At 35.0% G+C, this 27537-nt stretch overlaps 1 protein-coding gene across 4 annotated transcripts in view; it reads left to right on the forward strand.

Annotated features, from left to right (window-relative positions):
* The window catches only part of OPA1 (OPA1 mitochondrial dynamin like GTPase), an 83108-nt gene that overhangs the window by 35194 nt on the left and 20377 nt on the right, over positions 1 to 27537 (forward strand). For all 4 annotated transcript variants that reach the window (XM_037525299.2, XM_037525301.2, XM_037525300.2 and 1 more), the window contains 20 exons: positions 650 to 736; positions 1321 to 1434; positions 4200 to 4280; positions 4406 to 4480; positions 5044 to 5115; positions 5199 to 5298; positions 5634 to 5764; positions 8416 to 8488; positions 8577 to 8649; positions 9530 to 9645; positions 10498 to 10562; positions 11598 to 11674; positions 13818 to 13983; positions 16233 to 16385; positions 17710 to 17818; positions 18261 to 18340; positions 21495 to 21635; positions 23470 to 23586; positions 25161 to 25254; positions 25746 to 25856. In XM_037525299.2, the coding sequence (XP_037381196.1) occupies positions 650 to 736; positions 1321 to 1434; positions 4200 to 4280; positions 4406 to 4480; positions 5044 to 5115; positions 5199 to 5298; positions 5634 to 5764; positions 8416 to 8488; positions 8577 to 8649; positions 9530 to 9645; positions 10498 to 10562; positions 11598 to 11674; positions 13818 to 13983; positions 16233 to 16385; positions 17710 to 17818; positions 18261 to 18340; positions 21495 to 21635; positions 23470 to 23586; positions 25161 to 25254; positions 25746 to 25856 (2035 nt within the window). The remainder of the gene's footprint in view (positions 1 to 649; positions 737 to 1320; positions 1435 to 4199; positions 4281 to 4405; positions 4481 to 5043; positions 5116 to 5198; positions 5299 to 5633; positions 5765 to 8415; positions 8489 to 8576; positions 8650 to 9529; positions 9646 to 10497; positions 10563 to 11597; positions 11675 to 13817; positions 13984 to 16232; positions 16386 to 17709; positions 17819 to 18260; positions 18341 to 21494; positions 21636 to 23469; positions 23587 to 25160; positions 25255 to 25745; positions 25857 to 27537) is intronic.

Raw genomic sequence — 27537 nt, forward strand, 5'->3', positions numbered from 1 at the left:
ATAGCCTTTTTTCCAGGCCCGTTTATTTGTTCATTCATAGCTAAATATATAGTCGAAGCTTGTTATTTCCCAGGCACCTTGTTTCAATCTTCATTCTACAAAGAGAAGCAACATAGGATTCTCTGCTCCTAGTGATTTCACATTGTAGTCTTTCCAGTTGTCAAAGTGCACTTAATCATTCTTACTGATTTAGAAATCTTTTTGGTGACTATTTTCCTGCTTTTATCTTTTTTCAGTTCCCTCACTTCTGTTTTCCTGTCTCTCTCATACACCCAGATTTGGTAGATGGTAACAAGAAATCTCCGTCATTTGGTTACCTGATTTCTTATTTGACCTTTTAGTGTTAATGATCTCCGTTTGTTGGATATTTAATATTACTTCCTCAATATTAAATATTTCCCTCTTACCACTTAATTTGATTAGAAAATCTTTAATGTGCTTTAGTAAATCAATATATCTCTAAATAAAATAAGTTGAATAGGAAGAAAGGGAACTTTATTCTATATTTAACTTTTACTATGATTATACATTTATATATATGAATAAATACAATGATTACGGAAAAATATTTTTATCAGCTTTTTTTCTTGACAAGTCTGTGGTATTAATGTTTAATGTTTTCACTGTTATTAATTTTTTCACTTTTTAGAAATCATTGATTGACATGTATTCTGAAGTTCTGGATGTTCTGTCAGATTATGATGCCAGCTATAATACGCAAGATCACTTGCCAAGGGTAAGTGAAAAACTGATAAGCGGTAAATTTGCCAACTAGCAAAACAAAGACATGTATATGTAACGTGGCATTTTTATTTAAGTGCACTAGATGACATTTTAAGTATTGAATATTGTTTGACTATTTTGGCCATTAATTTACTTATTTTTATGTGTAATAAAGGAAGGCTGTCCATTATATGGCATTATGTATTTATAATCTCCATGATTCTAAAATACTTGAACAATATATTAAATTAGATGCATCATGAGTGAAAGTTAACCTCATAGAACTGAAAATGTCTTTGTAATGAGTAAATTAACTATGGAAAAGATTTATGGAACATTAATGGCTTGGTTTCAGAAATAGTGATTTAAATTAAACAAGGTTTTAATAAAAATTTGACTGTAAGTAATGGATCTAACTAATGTTTTGCTTTCTATATTTTCAATATTCATACATGTATCACCCATCATTTTTTCATGGACTATTTTAAAAATCATGTAACTGTAGATATTTTAAAAGACTAATAAATCTCAGCAACATTACAAATTATTTAAGTTGCTATTAAAAATGTGAATAAATGTTACTTACTTTGTTGTAAGGTTGTTGTGGTTGGAGATCAGAGTGCTGGAAAAACTAGTGTGTTGGAAATGATTGCTCAAGCACGAATATTCCCTCGAGGATCTGGGGAGATGATGACTCGTTCTCCAGTTAAGGTAAGAAAATAAGCCATCTGGAAAGGGGCTGCTTGGATGAAATTCATTTGTTGTGTTGAAGTAAAGAATTTTAACCCAAGAAAGAATCAATATGTAGTATTTGGATTTGTTCCTAGAATGGAAATCAGTAGGAGGCACAGACAGGAGACCTGTGTGGCAGGAGCTGAGTGAAGAAGGTGAAAATTGGTATCCCGAGGAGACATCTCGGCTAGAGGTCACGCTAGACTGAGCCATTATTACCCCTTTGGCATTTATTCTTATTAAGAAAGAGGCTAAAAATGAGAGTATTTTAAGTGAAATCAATAAATAGGGATATTTTCTACTTCTGCTATAAAAATAGTAGAGAAATGGAACAATAACATGTTACATATGTTTGGTCAAGGAAATGTTTTAAAGCTATTTATATGCTGATTGTAACAATCACTGGAGGGAAAAAAATGATGATGCAAGAGAGGGAGCAGTTGCAAGAGCAGAATTGTTGAGGTGAAAGAGACTAGGACTCAACTTTCTGTTCACATTTGACTCTGACAGTCCACTTGCGGTCACAGGTACAAAGTGTGTGAATACTGAGTCTTTCACTCTGCAGACATTTGTTGAATGTGCCCTACCTGCCAGCACTGTTCTGGCAGTGTGTTAAACAAAACAGAGATCTTGTCAGAATGGAGGATTTGTTCTAGTAGAGAGGCAATACATAGTAAGGGGAATAAAGTAATAAATTACATAGAATTTGTCCTAAGTTTTGTGCAAAAAAAGAAAAAGTGGAGCCAGACAAGGGAGATGGGAGTGGTAGAGTTAGTAGACTATGTTGAAACGGTGACATTTGAACCACAACTTGCAGAAAGCAAGGGGGGTTATATGGATAGTGCAAGAGTGTTCAATGCAGAGAGGAAATTAGTGTAGAGCCCATTGTTTCCTGAACATGATCGCCACCCCATTCACCTCAGGGGCAGGAGAAATAGCTCATTAGGGCTTTGTAAGTCATTTTGTAGACTTTGGTTTTTATTTTGAATAAAATGGGCAGTTATTGTAGGAATTTGTGCAGAGTATCAGTATTATTTTTTTTTTTAAGATTTATTTATTTATTTATAAAGCACTGGGTACAGTCAGAAGCACAGGAGGGTGAGAGAATTCACCAGAGACAGAGCCAGGAGCAGAACAGGCAGACTGATGAAATACACTGCTGAGGAGAACAGTGGGTGTGGCAGGAGAGGTCGGCTGCGCCATGTGGGACCCTCACCCTGCAGCTGGGGATCAAACTGGCACTGCAGAGGCTGTGGGCAGCTTTGCAGCCCAGCGCTCAACCACTGGGCCACCAGGGAGGCCCCCAGTATTATTTTTTAAAAGGCTAATTGACCGCTGTAATGAAAGTAAATATAGACAAGATGGGTAGAAACAGGTTGCTGGGGGAGGCTAGTAGAATATCCAAATGATACTTGGGCCAGGAAGGTAGCTGTGACGAAGATAAGAAATGGTTGTATTGTACAACATTTACTGACAGATTTGACGTGGAGGAAAGCACTTGTCAGGATGACTGAGGTTTTCGGCTTGAGAAAATTGAAGATGTATTAATAGTTTGCATGGGGAAGTCTGGTTTAAAGTGGTTTAGAGATGAACATCAAGAATTTTGGTCTTGCTGAAGGGTGTTTACAAATGAGCACTATAAATAGCTGCAAGAATCTCCCTCCAGAACCCATTGGGTTTTTGAACCCAGTCCAAGCTGCCATGGTGGCTTTGCATTCTGTTTATTGCCTCGCCTATTTATCTAATCTGAGTAGAAGGAATTGTGTTTTTAAAGTGAAATCAAATAATTATAGAGAAGCTTAAAAAGTTACAGAATATGAAGTTGTGAAGTTCTCATGAAACCACTATGTTATATGTAAGCTGTTTGAGAGTGTATGGGCCTTAAGTCACTCCTGGTATAAAGGCTGCCTTAGCTCTCCCAGAGTCAGCAACTCTCTCTGTAATAGCCTAGGTTTTGCTACAGTGTCATGTTTTATGTCTGTGTATAGTTCTCCCAAGATGTTGTAAGATCTGAAACAGTTAATTCTTTATTTCCCCTCTACCCATAATACTCTTAATAAATAGATGTTCAGTAAGTGAATTGTCCTTTACCTAAATTTACCTTTGAAGTTAAATGCAAGGATTTTCTTTTGGTTTTTTCAGGTTTTTCACTGATGGTTTTGTGCTCAGTATTTTGTATGACGTTGTCTGGGAAATGAGAGGGGCAGAAACATTTTACTTTTTTTTTTAAAGATTTATTTATTTATGAATACAAGAGCTGGGGTACCGGCCAGAGGTTTGGGGGTGGTGAGAGGACTCACCAGAGACAGAGTGGGTAACAGAACAGGTAGACTGACCAAAGTACACTGCTGAGGGGAGCAGCGGGCAAGTCAGGAGAGGTCAGCTGTGCCATGTGGGTTGCTCCGTGGCCGGCCGAGGATCGAACTCGTGCTGCAGTGGCTGCAGACAGTTTCATAGGTTGCTTCTTAACCCTTGTGCCACCAGGGAGACCCCTGGGGCAGTAACATTTTAGACCATGAAAACTATAAAGTAGCAAAATGTCCTTTTGGGAAATCAGCTTAACAGACATTTGTGAACACTATTGAGAAATCTATGGTCTCTGCTTCACCATAGTGACATCCCTGGGGATGTTCCTGGTGTGCAGTGTAAAGGATCGCTGGATTTGTGCAATGCTATGAGCCTGTCTAGACCCTGGGAATTAATTTGAATTATAAATCTGTGTCTCAACTTTCTATTAATTTCAGGTAACTCTGAGTGAAGGTCCTCATCATGTCGCATTGTTTAAAGATAGTTCTCGAGAGTTTGATCTTAACAAAGAGGAAGATGTAAGTAGAAATCTTATGAGCTCCATGTGAACAAACGTTATAACCCATGTGAGCTTTTAAGACAGTTAAATGTAATATTTGTTAACTGCACATTTTCTTGGGATTTTGTTGTTTTCCATTAACAGCTTGCAGCATTAAGACATGAAATAGAACTCCGAATGAGGAAAAATGTGAAAGAAGGCTGTACTGTGAGCCCTGAGGTAAGCCTTGCCATTCATTTCAACAGTGTTTTATGGCAATCCATTGTTTATGATTGGAAATATATCATGATACTGGCATCAATGTTAAGATTTCAGCTGTTTTAAGATACATAATTTTTTTTTTTAAAGATCCATTCACCTATTCATATAAGAACTGGGTACCAGCCAGAGGTGCGGGGGGTAAGAGGACTCACCAGAGACAGAGTGGGGAGCAGAACAGGCAGACTGAGTGAAATACACTGCTGAGGGGAGCAGCAGGCGAGCCAGGAGAGGTCTGCGCCATGTGGGTTGCTCCCTAGCCGCGGACAGCTTCACAGTTGCATCTCAACCCCTTGCGCCACCAGGGAGGCCCCAATACATAATTTTTTTAATGTTCCAAATAATGTATCATTTTGTGTATAATTTTCTACATTAATTATATTTAAGATCAGGGAAATAATAACTTTTTCTGAGCACATATCTGAATGGATGAGTCATAGAATTTTCAGACTATGTATTCCCAGAAGTTTCCTAACAGATTGGTCCAAAAAAAATTTTGTTTGTGTTTTGTTGTTTTTGAGTAGACCATATCATTAAATGTAAAAGGCCCTGGACTGCAGAGGATGGTACTTGTTGACTTACCAGGTGTGATTAATGTAAGTGTATATACAAAGCATGTATTTGATCTTATTCTTACTGTGGAAAACATTTATAATGACTTAAAACCTTCTTCTTCAAGACTGTGACATCTGGCATGGCTCCTGACACAAAAGAAACTATTTTCAGTATCAGCAAAGCTTATATGCAGAATCCAAATGCCATCATACTATGTATTCAAGGTAAATCTTTTCAAAAAATTTGAATCACGCTATTATGCTTCCTTAGCAATCCAAGCCTTGCTTTAAATATGCATGTTATATAAACATACAAGATAAATTTGTTTTGCCATCTCCTAGTTGTTCTTTCATTTTATTAGTAACTAGAATTGAAATTGGGAATATTTTAGTAAATTTCACTACAGGCATCTTAGAAATTTTTATTGGCTAGAATTTATTTTCATAACTAAGATAAATATATTAAGAAAACTTTTCTTGCCTGGTAGACACCAGGGCATGTGGAAATTTTTCAAATCCACTTCACAATTATTACAGTGTCATTTTTCACTTTTTTCCAGATGGCTCTGTTGATGCTGAACGCAGTATTGTTACAGACTTGGTCAGTCAAATGGATCCTCATGGCAGAAGGACCATCTTTGTTTTGACCAAAGTAGACCTCGCAGAGAAAAACGTGGCTAGTCCAAGCAGGGTGAGGGCAAGTTTTTATTGTGAAAGATGATAGTCATTGTAGTTTCAAAAAAAAATTCCTCACAGAATACTTTATTAGAGAGTAGTATCGAGATTTTCTTCATTCTCATTTAAAACAAAAGATTGGAAAGTGAAAGTGATAGTATATTAAGCTTTGAGCTTATAAGTAAAATTATCATTAGTTTGCTTCAGAAATATTCAGGATTGCTATATTGTTTATTCTAATTTAAATAATTTTTATGCCAGCACATAGTCATTAAGCTTATTTGTGGTATTTCTTTGATTTTACTTTTAGCTGATGTTCATAAATTAGTGTTAAAACTAATGACAATATAAATTCCTTTTGAAGTTTATTTATGCCTTCCCCCCCACCCCGAAACATTACCTTTACTAACTCATCAGACTATATAATATAACTGATTTTTATAATAGAGAAGGTACTATATTGGGTGTCAGGCCTCAACAGTCTTATTCATGCTCCTCCACTAATTGACTGTGTCCTTGGGCAAATACCACTCAGTGCACAGTCCAACCTATTAGTCAGTTGATCTCTAGGGGTCATTTTCCATTTCTGAAATTCTGTGAATTTAGTGTCCCTTTCAGAAACAGGAAAGAATTTTCTTTCAAGGTACCATTGTGTAAGTCCTATTAGATCTTCCCTTAAGGCATGCTGTTTATGTAATTATAAAGGCATAAAGTAGTCATTAAGAGTACAAAATTTGCCATCAGATTGCTTGGTTTCAAATCCTGGCTCTATCTGCCATTGGCCAGCTATGTAACCTTAAGCAAGTTATTTAACTTTCCAGTGCGTTTGACTCCCTCATGTGTTGATAATAAAGCTCTTAATGAGACTGTCTCATAGATTGTGAAGGTTTAATGAGTGTCATACTTGTAAAGTGGTTGAAATAGTGCTTGGCACAAGTGTTATATGCGTGATGGTTGTCTTCTGAAATTACTGACTATTCCGCATAGAGCAACTTCAGACTGTAAATACCTATCCTTTGTGCTACTTAAGAGATTTCTCCTTCTTCCCTGATACTTCCTGAGACCTTCTGTGTTAGGAATTTCCAAGACAGACCACCCCTGTGTTCAGTGACCCACTAAAAGAACTCACCCAAACTCAGCATAAAATCATACTTGCACCTAAGATTTAATACAATGATGGAATACAAAGCAACATCAGAGAGGGGAAGGTTTCAAGAGCTGAAGTGTGGTGGAAACCAGACGGCAGTGTCCCAGGTGCTCTCTTAGTATAGTCACACAGGACTTGTAATCCCTGCAGCAGCAAGCTATTCATTAGACACCTAGCACCTAAAGATTTTATTTGGAACTGGTCATATAGGCACCTCAAGTATCAAAATTCCAGATGCCCAAAAGGAAAACAGATGGTCAGCATATACTACATTGCTTGCATAAGGAGCACTGTTGTTTCGGGAAGTTTTATGTCAATGTAGGAAATTGTTTACCAGTTCCCAGATGCCAGCAGGGGACAAGCAAGCCTTTTCTTAAAGATAGCATTCTCAAGCCTTATATATTAACTCCTTTCTACACAGCCCCATTTACCTTCACTTTGTCTTATTTTTAAGGCTGTGGATTGGTTGGTCCTGAAATAGAGAAGGGGAGAAATGAGGATTTGTGACTTCATCTCCCTTAATTCCTTTCATTTTTTTCCACTCTTCTCTAGATAATGAGTATTATTTTTGAAATGCAATTGAGGCTTATTTTAATTCTTTTGTGTACCAAACATTGAGCATTTTTGGGAGGCTGTAACTTACAGTATTAATCTGAACAGATTCCTTATATTGTGTGTGGTTGATCGATCTCTCAACAAATGTGCATTTTTTCTGGACAGAGTTTGTAGTTTTTATTATGTTTAAAAAGGATTTTTACTTTAATATAGATGATCCAAATATTAGAGAGATAGAAGTGAAAAAACGAATTCACTTGGAGAGAATTTAGGTTCAGATGACCCTTGAACAAGAGGGTGGTTGGAGACACCAATTTCCCCCCCACCCTTCAGCCCCCATACCATACCAAAATCTGGATGCTCAAGTCCCTTATAGTCACCCTTCCATATCTGCAGGTTCCATATCTATAGATTCAACCAACTGATGTGCATTATTGATTGACTCTATAAATACAGAAAATAGATAGGAAACAAAATCCATGTTGAAGTGTACTCATGCAGTTCAAACCCATGTTGTTCAGTGGCCAAGTGAATTTAAAGAATATGGGGAAATGATAATAATAGTTCCCACTGAGTGTCTACTTGTGTGGCACTGTGTCAAGCACTACATCATCCATCTTATCAAACAACAACTTTTTTTTTTAATTAGGTGCTTTCTTAAGACCACATAGCTAGTAAATAGCAGAGTAGAAATTCAGACTAAAACCTGACTCCAAAGCTCTATACATCATTCCAAGTTTTCATTTTGGTACGCCTGTTTTAAAAAACATTGTTCAGTATAGTAAAATTAAATGTATCTTTTCTCAAATAGCAATTAAGCATTTTAATGTTTTTGTACAGATTTATATATTTAACTAAACAGATACATATGTATCACTAAATTGTTTTCTGCATTATATTTATGTTTTTTGAAATTATGTATACCTGTATCTTACATTTATTGTTTTCTACTTTTTAAAAAATAGATTCAGCAGATAATTGAAGGAAAGCTCTTCCCAATGAAAGCTCTAGGTTATTTTGCTGTTGTAACAGGAAAAGGTATGCAAAGATGGATTATTATTATTTACTTTTGGTTTTTGTGTTATCACATAATAAAGATGAAAACTTTGCCATCATCTTTCCCTAGGAAACAGCTCTGAAAGCATAGAAGCCATAAAAGAGTATGAAGAAGAATTTTTTCAGAATTCAAAACTACTAAAGTAGGTATATTGTTTAAATACTGAAAGATTTTACTTATGGTTAGAGTAGCTTAACTCAAGCTGGTTTCACTTACAATTTGTTTTATAGCTTTTAGTTTAACATTGAATTTCCAGAACTTTTCCCAAATAGTGATCTGTATCTAACGAGTGAGTCCTTAGGCCTTGGGAGCAGGACATCTCTTAGGACAATAGATACTGGCATAACCAGTCCCTTGGGATGTGGGCCCTGAAAGATAACACAGACACCTCTTAAGTAGTTTTACTAATAAAGTGACTTTTAAAACTCAACACTGAATTTTTAAATATGTGTACACTTTTCTCTTACAAGTTGAAATAAGGGTATGGATCAAAGAAGTAAACAGATATTCACAGAAATTAACAAAAAAATAAGGTATTGACAAAAAAGTAAAAGAGCAACTGAATTATGCCAAAACTTTGTATGTAGAGAGTTTCCTGAAATAGAAAAAAGTGTGTTTCCCTCTGACAATATAGTAAGTCAAGATAGTTTGCAGTTTTGCTTATTGTCTATTGGGAAGGGAGGAAGCTGCAAAATGTGTACAACTGTCCTGTCTAATATCGTGCTCACTAGCCTCGTATAATTAAATTAATTAATATTAAATAAAATTAAAAGTTCATCTCCTTAGACACACTAGCTATATACCTCAGGGACTCAAAACCCCATGTGACTGGTAGTTACAATAATGGGTAACCCAAACACATTTTCTTCATCACATAGTTTTACTGGACAGTGCTGTTATAAAATGAGTAAGTAAATATTCTCATAACAAGCACACTAGTGATAATATTATTCTCATGCTAATGATAATATTATTGTCTTTTTTGCCATTTTGATTTACTTTAACTCTTGGTTTTTTTATAGAACAAGCATGCTAAAGGCACACCAAGTGACTACAAGAAATTTAAGCCTTGCTGTGTCAGACTGCTTCTGGAAAATGGTACGAGAGTCAGTTGAACAACAGGCTGATAGTTTCAAAGGTAAATTTTAAACTAAGCAGACAAAATTTAAACATTTCATTAATGGTCAGTTTTGGCATACATGAACTTCTTACTCCTTTTCTCTAACAGTTCATTATTCATTCACTTACTATTAGTTTGTGGAAAATGGAAAAAATAAAAATCTTTTCTTGTTGTATAAAAACAGTGCTCTCCTTTCTGAGGAAATACCACGTGGAGCACTTTGCAAAATTTGGACAGATAAAAAGTTTGTCATAATATTTGGAAGAAAGAACTTAATAAACTACAGAGGACTCATATTCCCTTCTCTTTAGGGGAAGGAGAGGAATGGTGTTGGGCAGCACAGCCTCTGTGCTTCAGCTTTATTGCACTCTTTTCTGAACCCCAGTTTCTTGTTCCATGGCTTTGTTTTCATAGTTTCTTTGATGAAGATATACCTTCCTTCCCTTTTCCTATTTGGAAACTCTACCTGTTAATCCCATTTAGTCCCTTAGCAGCCTTGTAAGTATTATTATTATTGTGGTGGTTGCTAGTATCCCCATTTTACAAAGGAAACTGAGGCAGACTAATTTACCCAAGTCATACAGCAACAGATAATAGACTACAGATTGGTGGTACTACCCCAAGATCTAGCTCTTAGCAGCTGGACCACACTGCAGCAGTTGTGAATTTTGTGGATTAAAAAAATGGAGAAACTAAAATCAAGTAGTTTAGAAAGCTGATGCAATAATCAAATTCAGAGATATTGAAAGCCCAGAATAATCAGAAGCCGTAAGTGAACTATCCGGTTTAGTTAGTACAGAAGATATGATATAACCTCTAACCCCTACTTCTGGAAAGAAGGAGAATAAAACATTTCTCTTTCTTTCATAGCAACACGTTTTAACCTTGAAACTGAATGGAAGAATAATTATCCTCGCCTGAGAGAACTTGACCGGGTAATGTTTATATATTTCAGTGCTTTGTCTATACCTAATTTATTGATAATATTGTGTTCTAAAGAAGTATATGTTGATGAGAACAGTTTGATAAGCTAAACCACTTTGATTTTAGCCATAACTACTAGTTTAAAGCTGCAAATACTTTTCCAGGAGCAGTTATCTAAAACATTTTAAATTATTACAAAATATAAAAAATAACTAGGAAACATAGTATGTCAAAAGAAGTGTGTAAAATGTTTTATTGTATATCAACTTTTTACCTTTCAACATCTGCTGTGGAAAATATACTTGTCTAATGAATCTAAATATGGCTTTTCCGGGCCTCCCCGGTGGCGCAGCGGTTGAGCGCTGGGTTGCGAAGCTGCCAGCAGCCTCTGCAGCGCCGGTTCGATCCCCGGCTGCTCCCTGGCCACCGGAGGAGGGTCCCACATGGCGCGCAGACCTCTCCTGCCGCCCACTGCTCCCCTCAGCAGTGTACTTCGGTCCTTCTGCCTGCTCTGCTCCCCGCTCTGGCTCTGGTGAATTCTCTCACCCTCCCGTGCTTCTGACTGTACCCAGTGCATGTATAAACAAAAACAAACAAATGAATAAATAAATAAATAAAACATGCCTCTATTAAAAAAAAATAAATAGTTTAAAAAAAAATAAATAAATAAATATGGCTTTTCCTTTATTTTAAATGTCATCAGTTGCAAAAACACAACACTCTAATAAGTTAATATGAATTGATGTTATCATGTAGCTTTCGTTATGTGAAAATCGTATGTGAACAAATACCATGTGAAAAACTGCATTCAGGATTGAGTGAATAAGGTAGACATTTTATAGATTTCTTTGTTTTTATCTGGATGTTGGCATTCCTCAAAAAAAAGTAAAAGGAAAAATATTATTTGCTGGTCATGCATGCTTCAAACTTAGGCTCAACCTTCTCCGCCAGTCAGAGGCCTTCCTTATAATTAGCTCTGAAAATTGTGACAGGGAAAATTGACTATTGAATGAAAATCTCATTTTCCTTCTATCTATATTGCCTAGAATGAACTATTTGAAAAAGCTAAAAATGAAATCCTCGATGAAGTTATCAGTCTGAGCCAGGTTACACCAAAACATTGGTGAGTATTTGACCTTTATTCAGTAATTTGACTGTGAATTATTATAAAGTAATAAAATATAGATTGATAAAGCAATGACATTGTGGCCTGGGCTCATCCTACAAAAACAGTATGGCAAAAAGATAAAAATAGGTTATTTTACAAAATTTACCCACTGTTTTTTAACCAATTATGTATTGTATTATGGATTTACCAAGTATCTTGCTGAAGAGACATTCTAAAAAATAACTCTCTCCATGCCTTTTTAAATCTTGATTGTCTTTGGCATTTCTTTACCTTATACTTAGTAAATTCATAATTTTGGTTTCTATAAAATCATTCAGACAAATTTTATCAAATTGTGTTTAGGTAAATATCAGTCTTGTCAGAACAGTTGCTGATGTTGCATTAATTGTAGAGATCAAAACTATAGAAAAAAAGGATTTGTAAAGGAAGACATTCTCATTTCTCAGGAGGAACAATTGGTACTTCTTGTACTATGTACCAAGTATACTGTGTACAAATCACATTTCAAATAGAAGCCTATTTTGAGATTTCTTTTCTAGTAGGAAGTAAATGCATCCTTTTGAAAAGCACTCATGCAAGTCTCTTTTAAGGCAGATAATCTTATGTTTTATGTAAATTTTGGCATAGCCTGTTGGAATGGGGCACTGTAACCAAAATAGGCTCTTTGTACCTCAAGATATGTATAAATGGCTTTGAAATTTTTGCAGTCGTTTTAATTAACAAATTCCTTGTGCTCAGTTTATGTTTCTAATGCAGTCTGTGTACTAGTTGAAAATTACCAAAATTGAACCTAGATAACAGTGTCTAGTCCTTAAGTTTGATTGTAGTATCTCTAGTTTCTCCATCTCAGTGCCCTTTGTTTCTCAGTAGCAAACCCTTTTCTCTCTTCGGGTAGTCAAAATTTGCTTATTTTTAATTTCTTCTCCTTAGCCACAAAAGAATACAGGTTTTACCTATACTTACTAATTGATTAATCAGGTATATACACAACACGACTTATCTTTGTTATTTGTATTTTCAGCCAATCCTATGGCTTTCTGTAAGCCAAGTAGCTTTTGAAGTTGCAAGAAATGGATATGTGTATGTACACCCAATATATATATGCATATATATACATACACACATGCAGAATGAATATACTACTACTTATTTTACTAGGTTATATGTTATGTACTTAAAAAGTGACTGTAAACTATAGTGCTTTTTATGGGAGAAAAATATGATACCTCTATTTCTGAAATCAAATGGAATAGGTAGTTTTGTTTGGTCAGAGCAAGCGTGAAATCAGAATATATCTACATGAGCTTTGAAATGGATTAAATCTAATTTATCTAACACAGGTTACCAAAGGGAATTTTGAAGGGACAAGAAATCTGTATTGTCAGACTGAGAGGGCAAAGGAGAGAAGTCAGACATCTGGCTATTAGAGGTTTATGAGGAACATGAAAAGATGCTACCAATTATTAGTCATTAGGCAAACACAAATTGAATCCACAATGTGTTACCACTTAAAACTTAAAATGATTAAAATTTAAATGACTAACCATACCATGTGCTGGCAAGATGCACAGGATATAGAATTCTCATACTCTGCTGGTAGGAATGGGTCAACTATTAAGAAAACAGTTTGATAGTAACTTAAAAAGCTGAATGTACAATGACCATATGATCCAAACATCTCACTCCTATGTATTTTCCAAGGGGAGCAAAAACATAAGTTCAGGCAAAGACTTGTACATGATAACAACTTTACTTGTAAGAGTCAGCTACCAGAAATAACCCAAATGTCTAGCAATGGATCGCTATTCAGCCAGCAAAAAAAAAAAAAAAAAAAAATTTAAGTGAAATATTATATACACAATAGCATGGATGAGTCTTAATTATTCTGAGTGAAAGAATCAGAAGAAGAGTGCATGCTGTATAATTACACTTATATAAAATTCTGGAAATATAAACTGTTGTGGTGATAGAAAACAGATCCAGTTGTTAGAATTTGGGGTAATGATGGATATGTTTATTACCTCAATTGCAGTGATGCACAGGTGTGTATGTATATCAAAACTTTAAATATGTACAGTTTATTATCAGTTAATGATACTTCGGTAAAACTTTTAAAAACTAATTTTTTTAATTTCAGGGAGGAAATACTTCAACAATCTTTGTGGGAAAGAGTGTCAAGTCATGTGATTGAAAACATCTACCTTCCAGCTGCACAGACCATGAACTCAGGGACTTTTAATACTACAGTGGACATCAAGCTTAAACAGTGGACTGATAAACAGCTTCCTAATAAAGCAGTAGAGGTTAGGATATAATTTAATTAAATGGGTAAGAAGCATTATCTGAAAAGGAGTAGGAGCTCTGAATTTAAGGTTTTAGTCCCATTACAGCACTGTCTTCTTTTTTAGTCTTTATACTCCATTTATTCTTTATTCCTAGTCTTTATGTTGGGACTAACCTTAATGCTGCTACAGTTACCACTGTTCCAAAATGTACTAATTGGTAGGATGTCAGTCTGAGGGCATTGGTTCTTTCAGAGAGCATTTATCAAAACCAGCTGACTTTGCTTGAGTGTGAAATGTTTTTAACTTCTTTTGTGGATAGAGATTCCCTAAGGAAATGTCTAATGAATGAAACATTTCATTTATTGATTTTATGCAGGATTCAATTATACCTAAATAATCATTTCCTTACATTTGGGTCTTGACAAAAGATTAGAACATACCTGAAAGAATCCATTTCTGTTATCCATGTGTCTTGACTTCTGTTATCCATTTAGTAACTGTATGGTCTCTGGGCTAGATTTTAAACCTTTCTGTTTCCTCATCTGTAAGTTAAAGATAATAGTGTTGCTTGCCTTATAGATTTTTTTTTTTAAGATTTATTTATTTATGCATACAAGAACTGGGGTACAGGTCAGAGTGCAGGAGGTGAGAGGATTCACCAGAGACAGAGTAGGGAACAGAACAGGCAGACTAACTGAAATACACTGCTGAGAGGAGCAGCGGGGGCGACAAGAGAGGTCTGTTGCACCATGTAGGTAGCTCCCTGTCCGGGGATCTAACTTGTGCTGCAGAGGCTGCGGATAGCTTCATAGTGCTGTGCTTAACCCCTTGCGCCACCAGGAGGCCCACCTTATAGATTGTTTTAAGGAGTAAATGAGTCAATACATGTAAAATACATGACCAGCTGTATTTTAGTAGCTACTCAGTAAATGCCAGCAGCTGTTATGATGATCATGATCATCATCCGAGTTGATCTGCCCTGCTGTTAACCTATGAATGGTTGTTCCAGCTGAGAGTCAGTATGCTCTGTGCTCCTGGGTGAGGTTGTCCACAAAATTAGAATAAATGCTAAAATTTACTGTTTTTCATATCTACCTTAGAAACAAAATGCCACCACTGTTACAGTGTATCACATCTTTCCTGTCCTGCTCCAGTTCTAACCTCTTTACCTCCTTGCTCAGTTTCCTCAGGGTTCTTTTTCTAACAACTATTACAGTCTCTTTGCCTAAGCTGAATGTTGTCAACCCCTGATCTGTTGTCAACACATTAACCCCAAAAGTAGTTCAAGAGATTCTGCCACCATTTCACTAGCTCCCTTCGCTGCTGGCCCTGACCTTTTCTGGGCTCTGTCTATCATAGGATATTTTCATAACCCAATGTTCAAGCAGAAGTGTTCATAAGAGGGCAATGACTTTCCTGCTGCTTCATCCTCAGGACTGAGTGTGGTAGAACCTGATGAAAGTCAGAAAACATCCAATTTAATGGCAGCCAGTGTATTCTTGGATAGTCATCTTTTCTTTACATTGTAATTTGTGTTTAAAATGAAAAAGGCTAAATTAAAAAATACAGCATTAATCTTAAGTAGATTGAGTTCTTAATTCTGTTACCACTTTCCCTTTCATTATTCAGATAATTAGAAGTTATCTCTAATATAAGCTGGGTAATGCTCAATGTTAGAAAGTAGTAATAATGTTAGAAAGTAGTAATACATTTATTTCTATATTTGCTTAAAGGCAAGATGTGAAGTAGTCCAAGTCATTCAGAAATTTTAAATGTACGATGGTGTAGGAGGAACAAGCAAACACGCAAACTCAGCTGTTACACAAGATGAAATAAATAGTAAACTGAGTCTGATGATGAACTAAACTGTTTGCTTTATCCAAAGAGGGGAGCTCCAACAGGTGAAGTTATATAGGAATATGGGTCCAGTGTTGCTAGATAGTTCAGAAGGACCTGGAAATGAAAAATTTTAAATGTTGCCAACTAATTTTTTGTTTTTAGTTTTAAACACTCTGTCTCTAGGGAAAATGTCAGGAAGCCAGATCTTTCTCACTGGTTGGTACCCATGTGAGAGCTCTAGAACAGAGTTTGTTTGTACTTGCTGCCTTTTCTTCTTTTTTTTTTTTTTCCTTTTAAACTTCATATAAATGTAGTTTCTGATAACCCAATATGTCAGTTTGGCTTGAATTCATGTATTATATTTCATGTCATACATTAAATAAGAGTATGTAGTGTAATTACAGCTTTTTTCTTTCAAATAATTCCAGGTTGCTTGGGAGACTCTACAACAAGAGTTTTCCCGCTTCATGACAGAACCAAAAGGAAAAGAACATGATGACATATTTGATAAGCTTAAAGAGGCTGTTAAGGAAGAAAGTATTAAACGCCACAAGTGGAATGATTTTGCAGAGGACAGCCTGGTATGTCATTTGTATATTAAAGTGTCGGCCTCCATTTTATATAATTTTTCAAACTGATTCTCTTTTGTGGGCAACTACTTTTATTTGATTATTTAAATTAGATTCTGAATTTTTTAAAAATGAAGGGGAAAAGTGGATTTATAATCTGTAATCAGCCCTTTGACATTTCATTGTCCTTCTAGAATCATCCCTTGCTATTTCTTTCTTGATTATTTTTAGGAAAAAAAAATCAAACTTTTCAGCAGACTAAGCAGACTTCTATAAATGTCCACTAATTGTCATCTACTAACCATTGCGTGCATCTCAACTACAGATCACTGCTTTTCATTTGCTCCTTTGTGGCATAATGAAAGGAATTAGGTGCACTGGTTTTCAGTGGATTCAAGTCATAAAATATTATGCTTCTACAACCATTAAACTAATTATTCTGTATTGAAGACTTACAAGGAGTACCAGGAACTCTGTTAGTTATTTTGTAAGCGATATTTTTCTTAGTTATTAAATAGTCCTGTTATTGTCATTGACAACACTGAGATACAAGCCCTGCTCTAACTCCAAAGTCTGGTTTCTGACCTCCACTCTCTGATAAATCATTAGAATGTTCTCATCACTATACTTAAACCTTATTAAGCACCTGTTCTGCTTAGACAGGAAAGGCACTATTGAACAAGATGAGCAGTTTTCTGGGAAAATAAATGTCTCACTGTGGGCTGGATGTAACTATAATTTTGCTTTGAAGAAATGTTTATATTCTCACTTAAAAAGCATGTTCATTCTTGTTAAATGATTTCAAGACTGGCTTTCTGAGAGAATGGTGCCATTTTCATTCAAAATAGTAAAAATTGGAAACCAATTTTGTTTCAACAAATAACATCTGTTTGCGATTGTTTAGCCCTTAAAATTTTTTTCCGTTAGATATTTCATTGCTTTGACAGTGAGATGTTGGTTACAATTTCTTTATTCCCTCTTTTTTGAAATGCCAGTAGGTCATATGGCAAAAAGGAAAGGAAGAGATGATCTGTATTATTAACTCCTGGATACTAGGGTTCTTGATTTTCGATTTTATTTAATTACAATTGTAATGTGCTGCTCTTTATCTTAGAGATGGTCACATTATATCATTAAGGCAAGAAAACTTTTGAGTTTTAAAACAGGAAACTAACAAGGCAGATAGTAGAACTTCCTATACTTGTATGAGAGGAACATACTTCTATGTTTCAGATACAGCCGATATTTTGGATATTTGTAAGCTATCAATTTGAATGAGATTAATAAAGAGTTAAGAATAAATCAAAAGAGCTGTTTCTCTTTCCTCGTATTTCAGAGGGTTATTCAACACAATGCTTTAGAAGATCGGTCCATATCTGATAAACAGCAGTGGGATGCAGCAATTTATTTTATGGAGGAGGCTCTTCAGGCTCGTCTCAAAGATAGTAAGTAAGAACATGGGTTCTTGAGTTTTAAGTATTCCCAAGGTGAAGGAATCATCCAACTTCAGTGGACATTAATATAAATAAAATTAGTATTTTAAGGTCTTGGTCATTAATACAATAGTTGAGTATAATTTGTGAGATTTTTTGGTGAAGTGTTTAGTAACTGAAAATGTTAAATTGTACACATGATATTTACATGTACTCATTCTAAAAAGCTGTAATTTGGACTATTTTAGTGTTTGCTACTACACTTACAGAAACTTTATAAGCAATTCATATGTTATAAATATATAATTATATATGTACCATAATAATCCTATATTTTTTTCTTTATTTCAACTGACTTTATATTGATAGAATACTTAGAAATAGATAAGAAACCAAAACTGATATTATTTACCTGGTAATAAAATTCTTAATAAAATTTTTAAAATTTTTTTAGCTGAAAATGCAATTGAAAACATGATTGGTCCAGATTGGAAAAAGAGATGGTTATACTGGAAGAATCGGACCCAAGAACAGGTAAAAACAGGCATTTCTCTGGTCCTGTGATGCTCATTTTAATTCAGTCATTAAAATATAATCTTTGTATATTTCTAGGCCGATCTTAAGAATTTTGTGTTTTATGTCAGTATTTCTAAAAGAAAATGAATCTTTAGAATTAGTAAGCTACAAGAGAAATTATTTTTTAAAAAATTAGTTAGCTGTGTTATTGAAAGAAAGAAAAGATAGAATATGATCCTTTTGTGGTTAATTACTTTATTTCAATTCCCTGTTTGAGGCAAAAATGAAGATTAATCTTAGGAACAGAAATAAAAATGATACGGATTTCCAAATATGTAGAATGAAGATTAGAATGAAAGATACAGTGACTTTTTTGTTTTATCTTATTATCTTTGGATTTTTCTGTTTATTCAAATTATTTTACTCTTACATTCACAAAATTATAAAATTTAAGAGAGAAGTAGAATTGTAGAATTCATTTGTTTAAGAAGCATTTAATGTATACTTCAGAAACACAAAATGATAAAAGCAAATATAAATGACTTTATAAATGAGGGAAATTTATAGATAAAATTTATAAATCATTAAAGTCCCCATGCCCTACTTCTACCCCTTTTTATTCCTTCTTTATTATTACACATTTTTTTCCTATCTAGCATTCAGTCTTACACCACTATCTAATTCATGTTTATTCCTCAAATGTTTATGTAAATAGAATAATAAAATCAAATATAAAAATGAAGTAAGGAAGAAAAAAAGAGCTGGCATTCAAATCTACTTTCTTTTCTTCCTCAATTCATGAAATTAGAGAAAAATTAAAATATGAAAACATTGAGGAGATACAGAATATAAGAAAGTTATCAAATAATTCCTATTTTTAAGTTATTGAGAAAAATTACCAAATATCATTCCTATTTACTTATTTCTTATGTTGTTGCTTTCATTCTAGACATGGAGTTAATTTATATAACCAAGATTATTTTCTAATTTCATACATTTCTTATTTCATAAGCTGTCACATGTGAGTCTTAATTTGTCTTAAAATAGTAAATAGTAGTTCTCATCCCTTTTTTTGTTAAGATACTTGTGGTAAAAATGTGTGATTAGGAGACTCAAGAGAAGCTAAGGGTTTTGTGGTTGGGTTGTGCCTGTGTTAAGGGTTATCACCAGTTATCTCTGCAAATGGCAGAGGGGAGAGGGTCTGTTAGAGAACTTCTAGGGGAACCATCAGAGATTTCTGACTAAGACAGGAAGAGGCTTTGGAGTTTATCTGCCTTATACCAAAGGAAAATGGTGTCTGACCTTCAAAGCTTAGTGAAATTAGGCCTAAATTCTACAGAACAATCAATGATGACAGAATGAGTGTTAGCAACTAGTGATAAGTATGCTTTGGCTAAACATTCTCAAAGAGAAATGACTCCTTGTTATAAGTTATTTTTCTCAATAACTTGAACCCATAGGATCCCTTTAAAAGAAATGGCGACCTTAAAGCCATTAATTTTAAGGTCAACACAAGGGTGTGTAGTCTAGAAGAGGAATTTGGAAACACTTCAGAGAAAAGCCTTCTCTCAAGGTAGCATGCGAAGACCGAGGCTGACTGGAGAACACAGGTCATAGTTGGGAGTGTGAGAGGAAGGACATCAGAGAGTCACCTGGAAGGAAGTGTTAGTATGTGTGTTTGGTTTTCTCTTTCAGAAGCTTCACACAAAATCATGTCAGACTAAATCAAGTTCTCACTAACCTTTCTCTCACTTGAAAATTCCCAGACCTCATACCTGGAGGTTATCATGAGACACCTGTCTTAAAGAAGTTAAAAATGTCCCTAGGTCTCACTTTGCAACTTTAGGTAGCTGTATAACCCTTTCTTCTGCTTCTTGAGTGACCAGATTGAATATGAAAAGAAACTGAAGATTATCCATTATTAAAGATGAGAAATTTTTGCTCTGGAAACTCTTTTGTGCCTTTGTGATACTACTTTTTCCTCCGTTTCCAGGAAAGGTCCATTCCTTTTTAAATATTCTCATCTTGTCTCAAGCTGAACTAATGAGAGTATTGGTCAGAATGGAGGGTGGAATAGTGTTCTCCTGGATACTAGGTGAGCAGCGGTAGCAGTAGAATTGAGGAAAGGTAGAAGTGGAAACAGGATAGTAAGAATTGGAGAATAACATTAATTAGAGATTTCCTTTTTATCTCAGACCAAATAGCAGATGTTTAAGGAAACAGTAAAATTTCTCTTTATTAAATAATAAGGTGTCTGAAGTGGTTCATAATGTATTAATTAGTAGTTCCACTTACAAGACAGTTATTTTGTTGTGTAAGTATAGTTTTTTGTAGATACTCAGTTTCCATAGCTTGATAACAGTTTGGGGCAAAATACTGTGGTAGTAACTTGCTTAGAAGTAATCAGTGAATTTGAACTAGTCTCTTTTACCATACAATTGGGAAAGAAAGATTGAAAATGAAAAAATAAACTTAGTCTGACACCATATAAGACTCTGCATTTCAAACATCACTATTGTGTATATATTTTCCTCCTTTGTTGAAGAAACTGTGAACAATTTTAGAGAGACTGGAAGTGAATTTAAGAAGACCAAGGCTGACTGGAGAACACAAGTCATAATTGGGAGTGTAGAGAGGAAGGCTATCAGAGAGTTGCCTGGAAGGAGGTGTTAGTATGTGTGTTTGGTTTTCTCTTTCAGAAGCCTCACACGAAGTGTGTTTTTTAATGAAAAGATGTTTAAAATTAAACTGAATTTTATATTTATCAGAAAAAAAACATATCAACAGTTACAAATTCCTATAGTTATGTAGTCCTTAAATATGAGGCCTTAACTCTCCCGTATATTCAGGATACTTTTTCTGAGAGTGAAATCCTATCCTAGGGCCAAGAGAGAAAGGAAGTGCCTGGTGCTTTCAATTTCAACAGTAAAACATTTTAACAAAAATGAAATATTATAAACAGTACTAATCCTTTTTTATTCTTTTTATTTTTCATCTCTCATAAGTCTGGGTTCTGTGCTTGTAAGCAAGATCCTATGGTCTTTCTTGTTTACTGGGACTGTGTCATTTATTATGCAATAGCAATGTATTTATTAAAACTGGAGCTCTGTTTTTACACGTATGTCAAATCCAGGAACCGTCTAAAAATAATCTTCTTTTAAACATTTTAAAGTGCGTTCACAATGAAACCAAGAATGAGTTGGAGAAGATGTTAAAATGTAATGAGGAACACCCTGCTTATCTTGCAAGTGATGAAATAACTACTGTCCGAAAGAACCTTGAATCCCGGGGAGTAGAAGTAGATCCAAGCTTGGTAATAAATATTCTTGAAAAGCATGACTATGCTTTCTTAATCTTTGTTTCCTACAGTAAAGTGTTCCTTCTAATTTGTTACTTAACTATTTAAGTGCTTAATTTGACCTTGATCATATATGCTTCTGCTAGCAGTAAAAATTCAGTGATTTTCATTATGGAAAGAGTGGAAATTGTATTCTTGCTATTCCATGTTTAAGTGTATTGCTTTAATTAGCAAATTGGGAAATTAGGATTTAGAAAGTGAAGTACTTGGGCAAGTTCAGTGGTTAGTTCTGGCAAAAGGGGATGAGTGATGAGCCCAACAAGACCTGTGAACATTATACTGCTTCAGATTGCAAAATAGAATTTTCTGCTTACATGTGGCCCATTTATAAATGTGGTTTTTTTCCCCCAAATCAATGTAGCTTAAAGCAGATATAAGTTAATTTAGGAGAAATAGGGATGTTGTATTTTTATTAAGTTGAGTAGGACCTTTGTGTTCCATCTCATTTTCCTCATTTATAATAAATGTGAAGATAAACTTAGTTACACTTCACATTTTGCTTACCTTCATCATGTTTGTTTGGGGAGAAATTTTGTATAAAACTGTAGGCCTATGTTTCCTACTATTTAGTTGGGGTACAGAGAACAAAAACTCTCATTGATATTAGTTTACATTATCTTAAGTGAAATCTAATTAGAAAAGGTAATTCTAGTGGGGGAAACAGCCATATTAGAGAGTTCAGAGCCATCCATAACTTCTTTTATAGATGATCTGTTTATGTTTCTGCAGCAGAGAAGTAAATACTTACTTTAAATTCCACCAGAGGTCAGAATAAAAAAAAGTGGTAAAACGCAAAGCATTTGATGCTGTTACACTTCTGGCATTTTTTATAATTGAAAATGAAGTTAAAACTAGTGATTACATGAAATTATTACTTGAATATAGACTGGGTTTATCACCATTGGTCCTAGCTCTCAACAGTAAGTTGTTCATAATTTGATACTTTTAAACTCTAAGTGTTAATAGCTGTAAGTGTTGACACTTGGATACAATAGGAACTACTTTGCTTATATTTTAGGATATAGATTGGCTGTACCTTAATTTGAACAAGAAAATTCCAGGTTTTCAAGAGACACTTTGTTCAATATACTCCACTAAGCTATTAAATAAGGTAGCAAAGTACTAGGACAAGCATATATAGAACATAAACAGATGTCAGGAGATGTTAACTTTATCAGTTCCACTCTATTGGCTAGTACTGTTAATATTAAAAATTGATATTATCTATCTGAGTCTCACTTTTCTCATCTGTCAAATGGTGTTAGTGATACTTGCTCTACCAGTTTAGCATTGTTGTTCTTATGCTCCCAAATAAGACAATAGTTTGAAAAAAGCAGTTAGAACTTTTAACAGCCTATGTAGTAATGATGTGGTGGAGGTCATATTGCTGCAGTTATGGTGAAATTTCATAATCAGAAAAGAAATATAACTGTCCTTAGACAAGGCTCTCCATGGCTCTTTTGCCTTGATCTCCTTACCTCAAAGTAGGAGGAGATAATCCCCACCCTATCAACTCTACAGTGTCAATGTTTGAGTATAATAGCATTGCTTATTAAAAAATACTGCAAATGTTAAAACACACTAACTAGTAAGGGATCAGAGTGGTAATAAAGCTAATCTTTGTCTTAAAAATATGTACATGGATTAAAAAGGTTAGTGTGGTAACGTTGCCAGTACAACAATTACAACTTTTTCATAAATAAACTCTGTGTATGACTTCAGAGAATGTTTGATCAACCTGCAAAGTATATAGTAACTCTTTGGTCTTTGTTTTCTTTATCCATTTTAGATTAAAGATACTTGGCACCAAGTTTATAGAAGACATTTCTTGAAAACAGCTCTGAACCACTGTAACCTTTGTCGAAGAGGCTTTTATTACTACCAAAGGCATTTTGTAGATTCTGAAGTAAGATTTCCAAATCCAAATACTTTGTAGCAATAATGTTTAAATGCTTAAAAGTAAACTTTAGCTTGACTGTTAATTATAAGTCTTGATTTTTCTGGAAAAAAGTATGTGTGATTTATAAAAAGTAACATAACTCATATCTTTCTAAAGGTATTTACTACTTTGTGGCAACTGCATCTTTACATAAGTAGCATTCAGTGCCTATAAAATTGTGTATGTGTATAGTAGGCAGTAAACCACATAAAATACATTTTCTTAAAAATTAGCATTTTATGTTAGGAAATAACACATTTTTATTGTAGAAAGTAAATGTAATAATTAAGTATAAAAAATGTACAAAAATGAAATGACCACTTATAAACCCCTGACTTACAAGTAATTTTAGTTAACATTTGTATGTATATCTGTTAAATTCTTTCTGTACACATCATACTTGTATATGTGTATGTAACATTCCACTGCATTTGGAAATCATACTGCAAAATTATTTTATTGTATCATATTATAATCATATCATCATTCCTTTATATCACTCAAATCTTGCTTTAGGTAATTTAAAAGAACTATTATTAGTTCGTGGAATACAGTTGTACGTAGTTCAATGTCATATCTCACAAGATAGCCCCTAGGTGGCAGCAGACTGATATATTTCAAGCATTTTCTTACAAGTGAAAATGCTTTTTAAACTATCTTCTGTAAGAGCTCTATTAGTCAGTAACTTACTTGAGATCCCCTGACATGCTTGTTTCTAGTTATCGCAGTTTATATATTTCTACTTAAATGCACTTATGTAAAAAGAGGCAAGGTTTTTTTTTGCATGACCTTAGTTGTTGAGAAGACAGTATAAGTTTCTTTTTAAAAATGTAATTTAGGGCCTCCCCTGGTGGTGTAGGCAGTTGAGCGCAGCACTGTGAAGCTGCCCGCAGCCTCTGCAGTGCCAGTTCAATCCCGGCCAGCCAGCGAGGGTCCCACATGGCGCGGCAGATCTCTCCTGTCTCGCCTGCTGCTCCCCTCAGCAATGTATTTCGTCAGTCTGCCTGTTCTGTTCCCAGCTCGGTCTCTGGTGAATCCTCTCACCATCCTGTGCATCTGGCCTGTACCCTGGTTCTTGTATAAATTAAAAAAAAAAATCTTTAAAAAAAATAAATTAAAAAAAATGTAATTTATTTTCACATACAGCTGAATTTCAAAAATGACGAGTGAGATTCAAAGAAAAGAGGTTAACCTGAGGACTCCTGTGAATAACAGGATTGTCAGTTGAAACTGAATACAAATTTAGGGTCTGTGCGATGAATTTCTATTTGTACATGACATAATGAAATTCTGTATTTCCCAAGTTTATTTGCTGTGTCACCTGAATCAAAACAAAACTATATAGGTATGGGGCATACTTGGATCCCTTGCAGAAAACATTCAGTAGCCTATCTCTACAATAGGAATAAATGTATTAGGTAAATCTGATTTTTTATTAAAACTTAGGATTTAGGTACTGACTCTAGTATTTACATGTGTTCATTATCATGATTTTCATTTTTAAATTTGCATCTGGTAATCTTAATTACCTAATATTTCAGTTGGAATGCAATGACGTGGTCCTGTTTTGGCGAATACAGCGTATGCTTGCTATCACAGCAAATACTTTAAGGCAGCAACTAACAAACACTGAAGGTAAGCCACTTTCTAACTTTGATGTCAAAAATAATAATGATAACATCCATGTCTAATGGAAGGATACCACAGTTCTTCATTAAAACTTATTGGAAAAACAAATTTTTAATTTTCCCTTAAATTATTATGACAATAAATCATAATTTGAAAAAGATGGAAGAAAGACGTTCCAGGAGTCTCTACATTATACCAAAACTATGTGAGAAATGGACTCCTTAACATCACTTAGTTTTTTAGGAAATCTGTACTCATTAAAGTTTCAGTCACGTATTTTGGGAATAGAACTTTCTTTCCGAGACTCTGTCAGTTTCATGTTGATTAAAAGCACTGTATAACAGATAGAGATCCTCCCTTTAATTGTGAGAAGTATGAATTTAACTAAAGATCTGACATGATATAAAATAAAAGAACTCTTCTCCAAATAGTATTTTATCATCTTTGTACATTCATAAAAATGGTGCTCCTTAGGCTTTTTTGTTTACTTTGAACAGTCAGGCGATTAGAGAAAAATGTCAAAGAGGTTTTGGAAGATTTTGCTGAAGACAGCGAGAAGAAAATTAAATTGCTTACTGGTAAACGAGTTCAGCTGGCTGAAGACCTCAGTAAGTAGTTCTTCCTGCTTTCACCTTGCTCCCTCTTCACCTTCTCCATGTCCATTTATTTATCATTTAGTCTCAAACTGGTAGAAAAGCTACATGTATATACAAAGAAATTGTTTACTCTGATGTATTTGAGAGTAAGTGACTGACCTGAAACCTCCAAGTACTTTAATATACTTTTCTTAGAAATAGGGTTTCCAGGGCCTCCCTGGTGGAGCAAGGGATTAAGCACCTCACTATGAAGCAGTCCGCAGCCTCTGCAGCACGAGTTTGATCCCCAGCCGGCCAGGGAGAAACCCATATGGCGAAGTAGACCCCTCCTGTCTCACCTGCTGCTCCCCTCAGCAGTGTATTTCAATCAGTCTACCTGTTCTGCTCCCCACTTTGTCTCTGGTGGCTCCTCTCACCCCCCATCAACCCCCCTGCATCTCTGGCTTGTACCCCAGCTCTTGAATACATACATAAATAAATGTTTAAAAAAAGAAAAATTAAAAAAAAGGGCCTCCCTGGTGGCGCAGGCGGTTGAGCGCCGCACTGTGAAGCTGTCTGCAGCCTCTGCAGTGCGAGTTCGATCCCGGCTGGCGGGTGAGAATCCCACGTGGTGAAGCAGACCTCTCCTGTCTTGCCCACTGCTCCCCTCAGCAGTGTATTTCTTCAGTCTGCCTCTTCTGTTCCCCGCTCTGTCTCTAGTGAATCCTCTCACCCTCCCGCACATCTGGCCTGTATCCTGGTTCTTGTATAAATAAATAAATCTTCAAAAAAAAAAAAAAAAAGAAAGAAAAGAAATCGGGTTCCCAGTACCCTTAATACACTTACTTACTTGGAATAGTGGCTGGTGGTAGCTTGATAGCCCTGAGACTTTAACCCCTGCTCCACCAGGGAGGCCCGGACTCTTCTTTTTTTTTTTCCATGCTGCTTTGGCAGTACAACTAAGCCTGTGCTAACTTACAGGAGATCTTTGAGCCTTCTAGCTGTATTAACTTAGGCAGAGTATCTCCCAGGGCCTTAGGGTCTTTGTAATGCAATTAATATAATAGTTACTTCACAGGATTGTTAGGAGAATTAGTTCAAAAAAACATTAAGCAGTGCCTGGTTCATAGTTGTATGCTAAATTAGTTCTACTATAGGAGGAAGTGTGTCAGTTTCACAGTGTATAAGATATACTTCTTTTGTGTCCTTCAGGACATAGTTATCACACAGTGAAATGCTTAAATGTATTTTAGCAACATATGCATTTGTGATTAAAAAGCAGTGTTTTTTCTTACATTTTATAAGAGTGTTTTGTAATCCCATCATGCTGCACTCCCCATTTGACTTGAAGAAAGTGCATTACTCATGTGAATTTATGCACCCTCAAGATATGTGTTACATTCTACCGGTGGTTTTCCTAAAGAGTACTCCTGTGATTCCCTTAAATTGATTTATTACTTTTGTACATGTAAAATTATGGAAGTGTTAATGTACCAAATAATGTCCTTGGAAGCAAGTGTTTCACCAGTGACTCAACTTCCACAGTCACACTAAAAGAGATGAGCCATGACTGTCTGTTAGTTGAAAAAGAATCTGGAGAGTACCTTTTCCTTACAGTTTAACTCTTGGGAATTTGATTATGGATACTTTGAGTCAGAAAACTTTGTAAGTTTAATAGTTACACTGCATTTCATGGGTCAAAGTTTCTAGGAAG

This window comes from Talpa occidentalis, unplaced genomic scaffold (genome assembly GCF_014898055.3).
Source record: "Talpa occidentalis isolate TD23 unplaced genomic scaffold, MPIMG_talOcc4v2.1 talOcc4.4, whole genome shotgun sequence".
Classification (NCBI taxonomy): domain Eukaryota; kingdom Metazoa; phylum Chordata; class Mammalia; order Eulipotyphla; family Talpidae; genus Talpa; species Talpa occidentalis.